Source organism: Scylla paramamosain, chromosome 16 (assembly GCF_035594125.1).
Source record: "Scylla paramamosain isolate STU-SP2022 chromosome 16, ASM3559412v1, whole genome shotgun sequence".
NCBI lineage: Eukaryota > Metazoa > Arthropoda > Malacostraca > Decapoda > Portunidae > Scylla > Scylla paramamosain.
Window position 1 is genome coordinate 20,949,019 of NC_087166.1, and position 12,730 is coordinate 20,961,748.

Sequence of the window (12,730 nt, forward strand, 5' to 3'; positions counted from 1 at the left end):
AATGGAGGGGTGATGGAAAAGTTAGGAATTCTGATAATCAAGGAAACATTGGCAGTACCTGACATTGGAATTAATGTTGACTTTATCTTAGTATATAAAGTTGTAAAATAAAACTATTATAATTTAAGTTGTAAAGCTAAACTGAATAACAATAAACATTAAAAACTACCATACAGTATCAGGAGAGAAATGTGTATATTATGTGACAAGCCAAGAGTATTTTGACAGGTATGCTTCTGTACTCTGTCACTCAGCAATCCTGATCATGATGTGTGTCCAGTACTGGACACATGTACTGACAACATTATGTGAAAGGGGTAACATGCTTAATGTGGCATGATGAATTGGTAACAAGCTGAAAAAGTTTGGGATCCACTGCATTATTGGGTGAATGTGCCAGATGTAAGGTGGTTATAAGAGAGAGAAGGAGGTGAGTTTTAACATCTGGAAACAGTGCTCAGTAAACATAGAGAGAGAGGGAGGGAGAGAGAGAGAGAGAGAGAGAGAGAGAGAGAGAGAGAGAGAGAGAGAGAGAGAGAGAGAGAGAGAGAGAGAGAGAGAGAGAGAGAGAGAGAGAGAGAGAGAGAGAGAGAGAGAGAGAGAGAGAAATTGTTAGGGTAGAAATTATGAGATCACTTGCAAGTCATGAAAAGGAGGAATATGTCTGGATGTGAAGATATGTTTAAAGAATAATTTTCTCCTGCCAACACTGATTTATAGATTAGAGATCTGGGCATGCAATGGGGCATGTTGTAGAAATGAACTACCTGAGAGGAAGCAGTAGACACCTACTGAAATGATAATTACTCCCAGTGAGGTCTAAACACTGGATCAGGGGGTGCTATAAACTCATCAATAAACCAGTTATGACCTCATTGAATGCTTCCCTTTGTGTATCACAACACAAGGGGCAGTCACAGCCTTCTCTCTAAAGACAACTCTCTCCCTTCACACAAAACTATATGCACACACACACTCTTCACTTAAAATTCTAAATTAAATATAGCGACTCCTATACCAGCCTCAGAATCCCCATCTGGGGATGGAACCACAAATGTCCCCAGGTCGGACTGCTCTTCTGGTATCGACCCTAAGTTTCTTGACACCCCCTAAACTTGTTCTTCATTAACTTCTTCAACATTTGCAATCTTAAATCTAATTTTCAATCTGTAGAACACCACCTCTCCTCTAATAAACCTCATCTTCTTTTCCTCACTGAAGCACAGGTGTCTGAGGCAACTGACAATAGTGCCTTTTCTGTTCCCTTCTACTTTCTCTATCCTCATTTTCAATCCAAAGCTGGATCTTATGTCTATGAGTGCAACAATTTAACCTGCTCTCATACCCACACTCTTGAATCTTCAAAATTTTCTACCATCTGGCTACAACTACAGAGTCACTCTCAAACTAAATTTATCTGTGCTGTATACCTATCACCTAACTCCTCTGACTGTAAGAAATTCTTTGACTACTTAACTTCCAAAGTGCAGTACATTCTGACTCTCTTCCCTTTTGCAGAGATTTCCATTCTTGGAGATTTCAATGTTCACCACCAGCTTTGACTTTCCTCTCCCTTCACTGACCATCCTAGTGAACTAGCCTTTAACTTTGCTATTCTCTAGAGCAACTGATGCAACACCCTTCACATATTTTTGACAATCTTGGATATAAACCCAACATTCTTGATCTTTTCCTAACCTCTAATCTTGTTTATGCTTCACCCTATCTTCTCCATTAGACTCCTCCAATCACAACCTCATATCTGTATCTTCTCCTAGTGCTCCAATTCCTCCTCAGGATCCCCCAAAGCAGAGGTGCCTCTGGCATTTTGCCTTTACCAATTGGGGGGACCTGAGGAGGTATTAAACTGATTTTCCTTGGAATGACTACTACTTCAGTGTCAGAGACCCATCTCTGTGTGATGAGCTCCTAACAGAGGTGATTGTGTCTGGCATGGAGGTGTACATTCCTCACTCTTTCTCTTAACCTGAACCTTCCAAATTTTAGTAAAACAGCCTGTTCTGGTGCTATGCATGATTGAGAGAAGGCCCACAAAAGGTACTTGAGCATTCCATCACCAGAATCTCATGCACTTTATATTTCTGCCCACAACTCTGCCAAGTCTTTTCTCCAACTGGCCAAAAACTTTACTGCTTTAATTTCCTGCCTATTTAAAGTTTTTTTAATATATCCTCAACAGGAAGATTCTTTAACAATATCACTTCACAACATTCTATCTCATCACCAGTATGGATTCAATCAAGGCCATTCTACTGGTGATCTGGCTTTCCTTACTGAGTCCTGGTCATTCTCTTTGAGATTTTGGTGAAACTTTTGCTGTTGCCTTAAACATACCAAAGCTTTTGATAGAGTCTGGCACAAAGATTTAATTTCCAAACCACCCTCTTACAGCTTCTATCCTTTCTGACCATCTATTACTGCTGTAGTTTTTTTCCTAAATTTATTAATAGCAGTGTTCCTCAGGATTCTGTCCTATCACTCACTCTCTTCCTATTATTCATCAGTGATCTTCTAAACACTCACTCTCTTCCTATTATTCATCAGTGATCTTCTAAACCAAACTTCTTGTCCTATCCACTCCTATGCTGATGATACCACCCTGCACTTTTCCATGTCTTTTCAAAGACATCCAACTACTCAGGAAGTAAACAGTTCATGAAGGGAGGCCAAAAATGCCTGACTTCTGATCTCTCTAAAATTTCTGATTGGGGCAAGGCAAACTTAGTATTGTTCAATGCCTCAAAAATTCAATTCCTCCATCTATCAACTCAGCATGATCTTCCAGATACCTATCCCCTCTTCTTCAATGACACCTCTCCCTCTTCTACAGTGAACATCCTTGGTCTGCCCTTATCTAAACTGGAAATTTCACATCTTATCCTCTACCTAAACTGCTTCTATGAAGTTAGGGGTTCTGAGTCATCTCTGCCTGTTTTTCTCCCCCCTCAGAGAGAGAGAGAGAGAGAGAGAGAGAGAGAGAGAGAGAGAGAGAGAGAGAGGAGAGAGAGAGAGAGAGAGAGAGAGAGAGAGAGAGAGAGAGAGAGAGAGAGAGAGAGAGAGAGAGAGAGAGAGAGAGAGAGAGAGAGAGAGAGAGAGAGAGAGAGAGAGAGAGAGAGAGAGAGAGAGAGAGAGAGAGTGTTTCAAATCCCTTCTCCCTTATTTCTGATAGATAAGGAGGAAGGGAGGTGACAGGGAGGGAGGTTTGAAACAAGACAAAAGAAAAGAGAGGAAAGGAAAGAAGGGAGGAAGGGACAGGCGGTGGATAGGTGAGCAGCGGCTCACACAGCTGGTGAGTTAATCTTGGAGTTTAAGTTTGTTATTCCAATTAAATTTTTTATCAAAATATCAGTGCTTGCATGAATGGCAAGCTTGTCTTGCTTGCTCTGATTCATTATTCCCATGAAATTGTTATTAAAATTCCAGTGCTTGCACAAGTGGCAAATTCATTATGCCAGTTTTGGGTTCATTATTCCGATTAAATATTTATTACAATTTCAGTGCATTACTGAAGTTGTACATTACAATAATCATGCATTGTTGCGTTACCCTAATGTATGTGAGAGAGAGAGAGAGAGAGAGAGAGAGAGAGAGAGATGAGAGAGAGAGAGAGAGAGAGAGAGAGAGAGAGAGAGAGAGAGAGAGATGAGAGAGAGAGAGAGAGAGAGAGAGAGAGGAGAGAGAGAGAGAGATGAGAGAGAGAGAGTAGAGAGAGAGAGGATGGGAGGGTGAGAGCAAAGAAAGCATGTATGGGAGATGTGGTAAGAGTATTTGTGTCAGCAGTACAAATTGTAAAGTATTGGAAAGTTTGAATAGAAGCACACTAAGATGGTATGGCTATACTGAGAGGATTAAGACCGAATAATTTATAAAGAAAGTGTATGTAAGTGAAGCTGAAGTCCCTAAAAGGAGAAAAAAGGCCACCTGGAAGGTGGGAGAATAAAATAAAGGAGTACATGTAAGAAAACGGAGCTAGTAAAGACTGAACACTTAAGCAAGCAAAAAGAGGCAAGAAGTGAGTCTTTGGATAGGGGGAGGTGGAGGCTCTTCTGCCAAGGCCGCCCCTTGGAGAAACACTAATGGAAGAATTGAGGCATCAGAGAGAGATAGACATGTGTTGTTTATTGTGTTAATACTGGGTTTATTCCCAGCTGTTAATTTATTGAGAGAAAATCATGGGAAAAATGTATTAAATTTATGGTGTTTTTATAGTAAATATCAAAAAGTTCTGTTGGGAAGAATTAGTGTTAAAATCTATTTACTGAGACTCTATTAAAGAATAAATATATATTATGGAAACAGTACATCATGAGTATAATTTAGGTCTTATACACTATAACTGAGGACATCATGAGTACAATTTAGGTCTTGTACAATACAGGTAGTCGCTGACTTACGACATATGCGACTTACAACAGACCGACTTTAAGACGACGACAATATGATAATATTTAATTTTTGTATGACAGCTATTTGGCTAAGATATGTCAAGCGCACGTACAATAATTTTTTCCGCTGTTGGCAGCGCACTCTTTTGAGAGGTAATCTGCTAGTCTGCAGCTTCAGTGTGTCTGTGTCATTACTGTTGCGTACATCTGTATATAATATATCGTTTGGTTCAAACCCCCATCAGAAATGTCATCAAAAAGAAAATCAAGCTCAATTCCCAAGCCTGCTAAGAAAGCAAGAAAAGCCATTGATCTCGACATGAAAATGAAAGTGATCAAGCAGTTTGAAGGGGGGAAGAGAATGAGTGTAATAGCACGTGATCTTCAACTACCGCATTCTACTTTGTCGACAATTTTGAAAGATAAAGAAAGGATTCATGAAACCGTTAAAGGTTCAGCACCAATGAGATCTACAGTGACTACAAAACAACGAACTGGACCTATCCACGAAATGGAAAAATTATTAAATGTGTGGATTGAAAGTCAACTCCAAAAACGTGTCCCATTAAGCCTTCACACATTGCAGACAAAAGCTTTAAGTATTTTTAAGACGTTCAAGGAGCGTGCTGGAGAAGATTATAGCCAAGAATTTACAGCAAGTACAGGGTGGTTTAAACAATTTAAGAAAAGATTTCAATTGCATAATGTTAGAATCACTGAGGAAGCAGCAAGTGCAGATGAGGAGGGCATGAAAAATTTCATTGAAACTTTGGATGAAGTGATTGTAGAAGAAGGCTATCAACCCAAACACATTTTTAATGTTGATGAGACAGGCTTATTCTGGAAACGTATGCCAGAACGCTCATACATTCATAAAGAAGAAAAGTCCATGCCTGGATTTAAGGTTTTCAAAGACAGACTGACTTTGTTGTTTGGCGGAAACATCGCTGGTTTTAAGCTGAAGCCCTTTTTAATTTATCATGCCAAAAACCAGCAAGCTTTTAAAAATGTGAATAGGCATACGTTACCAGTCTACTACTGTTCTAACAAAAAAGCCTGGATGACTCAAGCACTTTTCGAAGACTGGTTCTTAAACTGTTTCATTCCTCAGGTTCATGAATATTGTTTGGAAAACAACATTCCATTTAAGATTTTATTAGTTTTGGATAACACACCCAGACATCCATCTCATCTAGCCGATCTCCATCCCAACATGAAAGTGGTATTTTTACCACCAAATACAACTCCTCTCATCCAGCCTATGGACCAAGGAGCCATTGCTGCATTCAAGGCAAATTACCTTAAAATCACCTTTGCCCAAGCTATATCTGCTACAGATGCTGATCCAGGATTAACATTAAGAGGTTTTTGGAAAAAATACGATCTTCTTAAATGCATCAAGAACATCACTGCGGCATGGGAAGCTGTGACAAAGAAATGCATGAATGGTGTTTGGAAGAATTGCACTAAATGCTATGTGAGTACTTTTGATGGATTTGATAATGAGAATGAACTAGAAATGATTTGTGACAAAATTGTGAAACTAGCTAAAGATCTGCCGTTAGAATGTGAAATGGAAGAAATCGAGGAATTGCTAGACAAAGAATCTGAAGAACTAACAAATGAAGATCTGACTGAGTTGGAAGAAGAAAAAGTAGCAGAAGAAAGGAGGGAAGCAGCAGCAAAAAAGGAGGAAGAGGAACCACAAAGAATGTTCACCACGAAAGGCTTAGCAGAAGGTTTATCGCAGTTGAATAAACTTTTTGCTCATTTTGAAGGAATGGATCCAAATATTGAAAGATTTTCAAGAATTGAACGCATGGTTCTAGATGCTTTTCGTCCATACCGGGAAATTTATGAAGAGAAAAAAAAAAAACATTCAGACAAAACTCAACAGGTTTATGAAAAAAACATCTTCTCTGTCTATCAGTACCCCCAGCGATTACCCCGATGATCCCCAGCCAACCACCAGCAGACAATAATTTCTATTAATTAAATATTAAAATTAGTTTTGTCCGAAAGTGTAAAATGATTCGTAATCTTGTAATGTATTTTGTATTTTTATGTTTTGCAAATAAATCAAATGTAATAATCAATTATGTATTTGATTCAAACCTATAAATAAATTAAAAATAATACTGTTCGAGTTACAACAAGATCGTCTTACGACAGCTCTGTCAGAACCTAATGTCGTCATAAGTCGGCAACTACCTATATAACTAAGTAAATGCAACTAGTTAACACACACACACACACACACACACACACACACACACACACACCTGATGTTGGCGCCCATGAAGCACTTCCCCTTCAGCTCATCGTACACCAAGGCCCTATTAAGGACAGGCGTCACCGCAGGGAGACGCTCTGGGAGCAGCAACCCACGCCGAGCTGTGCAAAGAAGGGAATAAAGTAGTCTCATTCCCAACATCCTTACACGAAATATAAACAACCAAGATGCAAGCATCACTTGAATGTTTACATGAATAAGAATGAGACAATAACATGAAGTGCATTATTTTCATTATTCCTTAGGATGTACCTAATATAAAGAAAGAGAACATAAGGAAGCCACATGATCAATCATAAGGTGCACATTAACAATGACATTAATAATGAAATTTTCTGCAGGAGCTCCTCAACTTCATTCATCTTGATACCAAACAGAATAAACAACAACACAGCAACCATCCTCCTGCTACCATGCCTAACCTAGTTCAGCGAGGGCCAGGCACCCTCCATGCCAGGCCTTGTCAGACTCCCGAGAAGAGAACAGTTCCAGAATTGCTCCCACAACCTCATCTCCAAATTCTCGTGGCAACCGACCCGTCACTCGGCCAATGCCCTTGGCAGCTGACCATCTGAGGAAGGGCAAGATAAAAATAAGAAATATCAAAGAAAAAAAAATACAGAAACACAGAACAGAACTCAACAACAATCTCATAGACAATAAAATACAACATGATGAACATGTTCAAGACAATGCAACAATGCCCATTTCTATCCACAGCAAGTAATTTGTGGACAGACTAAACATAAAGGGCCTGCCATGTGTAGGCTGCAAAATGGCTTCTTTATTCTGATAAAGTATTGTTCCTTAAAACTTCCCATAAAAAATCATTATTTTCAATTTGATATACTGAGGGAGAGGATTAGAGGTTAATGCATTAGTTTGGTGATTAGAAGAGGAATATTGAGTGGTTTATGGAGGTTAAGCTATTCTTCTAGCATTAACAGAGAAAGATTTGCAAGAATGAAGATGCTGGTTAACTCACACATTAATAAGGAGAACAGAATAAGGACTAGAGCCAATGGAATATCTGGTGCAGTGAAGCTGTGTGAGTGTGAAATGCATGCAGTGTGCAGCTGTGGCTAGAAGTTGCAAAGCTTTCTGCACTCATTTCTAATTTGTTTTGAGTTTCTTCAATTATACATCCTTTGATGTACTAACAATCATTCTTTACAAAGGTGAAAAATTATATATTCCAAACAGATCAGAAAACTTAACACTGAGGGAGAAACTAGGCACAGCAGGAGTGACCATGACTGTATCACTAATATCACTAAGGATCAGCTTCTTACCTCACCACTGTGTCCTGATCCTTCAACCCCTGCAGCAGATAGTCAATCACCTCCTCCATGTCCTCTCCCACCTCCTCGTCATCTTCCTCCTCAGCATTTTTATCCACTGCATCTCCCTGCATGTGTTCTGACGTGCTACCTTGCACATTGATGGCCAGACTCCTGCTGCCTCGCTGATACCGCCAGGACATAATTCTTGGCTTGAGGAAAGTCAGTCCTGTTGAAAATCATATACATAGTTATGTGTTAATTGATATTACGTTCATCCTTTTCTCATGTAATGTAACTTATTATCTTCATTAAAAAAAAAACATACATTGGAAATACGGAAGTTTGCCTAAACAATGTGGTGAATTAAAAGTTCTTTTCTGTGTTACAATAGTAATAGAGTAAAACAGTTGCTTTTCTGTATAATAATAGCAATTCTAAGCAACTTATTTTCTTTACTCAATGTTCTACACTTGCAGCACAGATATCTCTCATTTTTTTTTTTTTATATGGGAGTGACAATGGCCAAGGGCAACAAAAATCCAATTAAAAAAAAAAAAAAGCCAACTGAGATGCCAGTTCCCAAATAGGGTCCAAAGCTGCAGTCAAAAATTGAAGGATAAGTGTCTTGAAACCTCCTTCATGAAGGAATTTCAGTCATAGGAAGGTAGAAATACAGAAGCAGGCAGGGAGTTCCAGAGTTTACCAGAGAAAGGAATGAATGATTGAGAATACTGGTTAACTCTTGTATTAGAGAGGTGGACAGAATAGGGGTGACAGAAAGAAGAAAGTCTTGTGCAGAGAGGCTGCAGGAGAAGGGGAGGCATGCCTTCAGCAAGATCAGAAGAGCAATTAATACGAAAATAGCGGTAGAAGATAGAAAAAATTGCAACATTGCAGCAACAAGAAAGAAGCTGAAGACAGTTTGAGGAGGGGAGCCAATGAGATGAAAAGCTTTGGATTCCACCCTGTCTAGAAAAGCAGTATGAGTGCAAACTCCCCAGGCATGTGAAGCATACTCCATACATGGACAGATAAGGCCCCTGTACAGAGTTAGCAAGGGAGAGAAAAACTGGCAGAGACATCTCAGAACACCTAATTTCATAGAAGCTGTTTTAGCTAGAGAAGAGATGTAGAGTTTCCAGTTTAGATTATAAGTAAAGGACAGACCGAGGATATTCAGTGTAGAAGAGGGGGACAGTTGAGTGTCACTGAAGAAGCGGGGATAGTCGTCTGGAAGGTTGTGTCGAATAGATAGATGGAGGAAATGAGTTTTTGAGATATTGAACAATACTAAGTTTGCTCTGTCCTGATCAAAAATTTTTGAGAGATCAGAAGTTAGGCATTCTGTGGTTTCCATTCATGAAGTGTTTACTTCCTGAAGGACTGGACATCTATGAACAGGAAGATTCTTAAACATCTATCACTTCACAACCTTCTATCTGATCGTCCATATGGATTCCGTCAAGGCCGCTCTACTGGTGATCTGGCTTTCCTTACTGAGTTTTGGTCATCCTCTTTTAGAGATTTTGGTGAAACTTTTGCTGTTGCCTTGGACATATCAAAAGCTTTTGATAGAGTCTGGCACAAAGCTTTGATTTTCAAACTACCCTCCTACGGTTTCTATCCTTCTCTCTGTAACTTCATCTCAAGTTTCCTTTCTGACCGTTCTATTGCAGCTGTGGTAGACGGTCACTGTTCTTCTCCTAAATCTATTAACAGTGGTGTTCCTCAGGGTTCCGTCCTGTCACCCACTCTCTTCTTATTATTCATTAATGATCTTCTAAACCAAACTTCTTGTCCTATCCACTCCTACGCTGATGATACCACCCTGCACTTTTCCACGTCTTTTCATAGACGTCTAACCCTTCAGGAGGTAAACATATCATGCAGGGAAGCCACAGAATGCTGACTTCTGATCTTTCTAAAATTTCTGATTGAGGCAGAGCAAACTTGGTATTGTTCAATGCCTCAAAAACTCAATTCCTCCATCTATCAACTCAACACAACCTTCCAGACAACTATCCCCTCTTCTTCAATGACACTCAACTGTCCCCCTCTTCTACAATGAACATCCTCGGTCTGTCCTTTACTTATAATCTGAACTGGAAACTTCACATTTCATCTCTAGCTGAAACAGCTTCTACGAACTTAGGCGTTCTGAGACGTCTCCGCCAGTTTTTCTCACCCTCCCGCTGCTAACTCTGTACAAGGGCCTTATCCGTCCATGTATGGAGTATGCTTCACATGTCTGGGGGGGGTTCCACTCATACTGCTCTTCTAGACAGGGTGGAATCAAAAGCTTTTCGTCTCATCAACTCCTCTCCTCTAACTGACTGTCTTCAGCCCCTCTCTCACCGCCGTAATGTTGCATATCTAGCTGTCTTCTACCGCTATTTTCATGCCAACTGCTCTTCTGATCTTGCTAACTACATGCCTCCCCTCCTTCCGCGGCCTCGCTGCACAAGACTTTCTTCTTTCTCTCACCCCTATTCTGTCCACCTCTCTAACGCAAGAGTTAACCAGTATTCTCAATCATTTATCCCTTTCTCTGGTAAACTCTGGAACTCCCTGCTTGCTTCTGTATTTCCACCTTCCTATGACTTGAATTCCTTCAAGAGGGAGGTTTCAAGACACTTATCCACCAATTTTTGACCACTGCTTTGACCCTTTTATGGGACTGGCATTTCAGTGGGCATTTTTTTTATTAGATTTTTGTTGCCCTTGGCCAGTATCCTTCCTACATAAAAAAAAAAAAAAAAGACAGGGTGGAATCAAAAGCTTTTCGTCTCATCAACTCCTCTCCTCTAACTGACTGTCTTCAGCCTCTCTCTCACACCGCCACAATGTTGCATATCTAGCTGTCTTTCACCGCTATTTTCATGCTAACTGCTCTTCTGATCTTGCAAACTGCATGCCTCCCCTCCTTCCGCGGCCTCGCTGCACAAGACTTTCTTCTTTCTCTCACCCCTATTCTGTCCACCTCTCTAACACAAGAGTTAACCAGTATTCTCAATCATTCATCCCTTTCTTTGGTAAACTCTGAAACTCCCTGCCTGCTTCTGTATTTCCACCTTCCTATGACTTGAATTCCTTCAAGAGGGAGGTTTCAAGACACTTATTCATCAATTTTTGACCACTGCTTTGACCCTTTTATGGGACTGGCATTTCAGTGGGTATTTTTTTTATTAGATTTTTGTTGCCCTTGGCCAGTGTCCTTCCTACATAAAAAAAAAAAAAAAAATGAAAAGACGTGAAAAAGTGCAGGGTGGTATCATCAGCATATGAGTGGATAGCACAAGAAGTTTGGTTTAGATCATTGATGAATAACAGGAAGAGCGTGAATGACAGGACAGAACCCTAAGGAACACCACTGTTAATAGATTTAGGAAAAGAACAGCAGCAATAGAACAGTCAGAAAGGAAACTTGAGATGAAATTACTGAGAGAAGGATAGAAGTTGTGGTTTAAAAATAAAAGCTTTGTGTCAGACTCTATCAAAAGCTTTTGATATGTCTAAGGCAAAAGCAAAAGTTTCACCAAACTCTCTAAAAGAGGATGACCAAGACTCAGTAAGGAAAGCCAGATGATCACCAGTACAGCGGCCTTGATGAAACCCATACTGGCAATCAGATAGAATGTTGTGAAGTGACAGATGTTTAAGAATTTTTCTGTTGAGGAGAGATTCAAAAACTTTAGATAGGCAGGAAATTAAAGCAATAGGATGGTAGTTTGAGGGATTAAAATGGTCACCCTTTTAAGGAAAAGGTTGAATGTAGGTAAACCTCTAGCAAGAAGGAAAGGTAGATGTTGACAGAGAGAGCAGAAAGAGTTTGATTAGGCAAGGAGGAAGCACAGAGGCACAGTTTCTGAGAACAGCAGAAGGAACCCCATCAGGTCCATAAGCCTTTCGAGGCTTTTGGGTATGGAAAACATCATTGTGAAGAATTTTAATAGGTAGTATAAAATAGTCAGAAGGTGCAGGAGAGGGAAGAACAAGTCCTGAATCATCCAAAGAAGAGCTTTTAACAAAGGTTTGAGTGAAGATTTCAGCTTTGGAGATAGATATGATAGCAGTGGTGCCATCTGGTTGAAATAAAGGAGGGAAAGAAGAAGCAGTTATTGGAGATGTTTTTGGCTAGGTGCCAGAAATCATGAGAGGTGTTAGATCTTGAAAGATTTTGACACTCTCTTAATGAAGAAGTTTTTGGTTAGTTGGAGAACAGACTTCGCATGGTTCCAGATAGAAATGTAGAGCTCATTAGATTCTAGTGATGGAAGGCTCAAGTACCTTTGGTACTTGAGCCTTGATACCTTTCTATCATGTATAGCATGAGAACAGATTGTATTAAACCAAGGTTTGGAAGGTTTAAGTTGAGAAAAAGTGAGGAATGCACACCTCCATGCCAGACACTATCACCTCTGTTATGCGCTTGGCACACAGAGACAGGTCTCTGACATGGAAGCAGTAATAATTCCAAGGAAAATCAGCAAAATATCTCCTCAACTCAACTAACAAAGGCAAAACACCAGAGGCACCTCTGCTTAAGGGTATCCTGAGGAGGGATTGGAGTGATAGGACAAGATAAAGATATGAGATTGTGATCAGAGGAGCCCAACGGAGAAGAAAGGGTGACAGCATAAGCAGAAGGATTAGAGGTTAGGAAACGGTCAAGAATGTTGAGCGTATCTCCAAGACGGTCAGGAATATGATTAGGGTGTTGCACCAGCTACTGTAGATCATGAAGAATA

The 12,730-nt window shown here is 40.0% G+C and overlaps 1 protein-coding gene across 5 annotated transcripts in view; it reads right to left on the bottom strand.

The window, feature by feature from the left end:
• LOC135108124 (tubulin-specific chaperone D-like) overlaps positions 1-12,730 on the bottom strand; it is a 120,963-nt gene that overhangs the window by 65,752 nt on the left and 42,481 nt on the right. For all 5 annotated transcript variants that reach the window (XM_064018826.1, XM_064018824.1, XM_064018825.1 and 2 more), the window contains 3 exons: positions 7,992-8,208; positions 7,122-7,270; positions 6,689-6,800 (listed from right to left, as the gene is read on the bottom strand). In XM_064018826.1, coding sequence (XP_063874896.1) covers positions 6,689-6,800; positions 7,122-7,270; positions 7,992-8,208 — 478 coding nt within the window. The remainder of the gene's footprint in view (positions 1-6,688; positions 6,801-7,121; positions 7,271-7,991; positions 8,209-12,730) is intronic.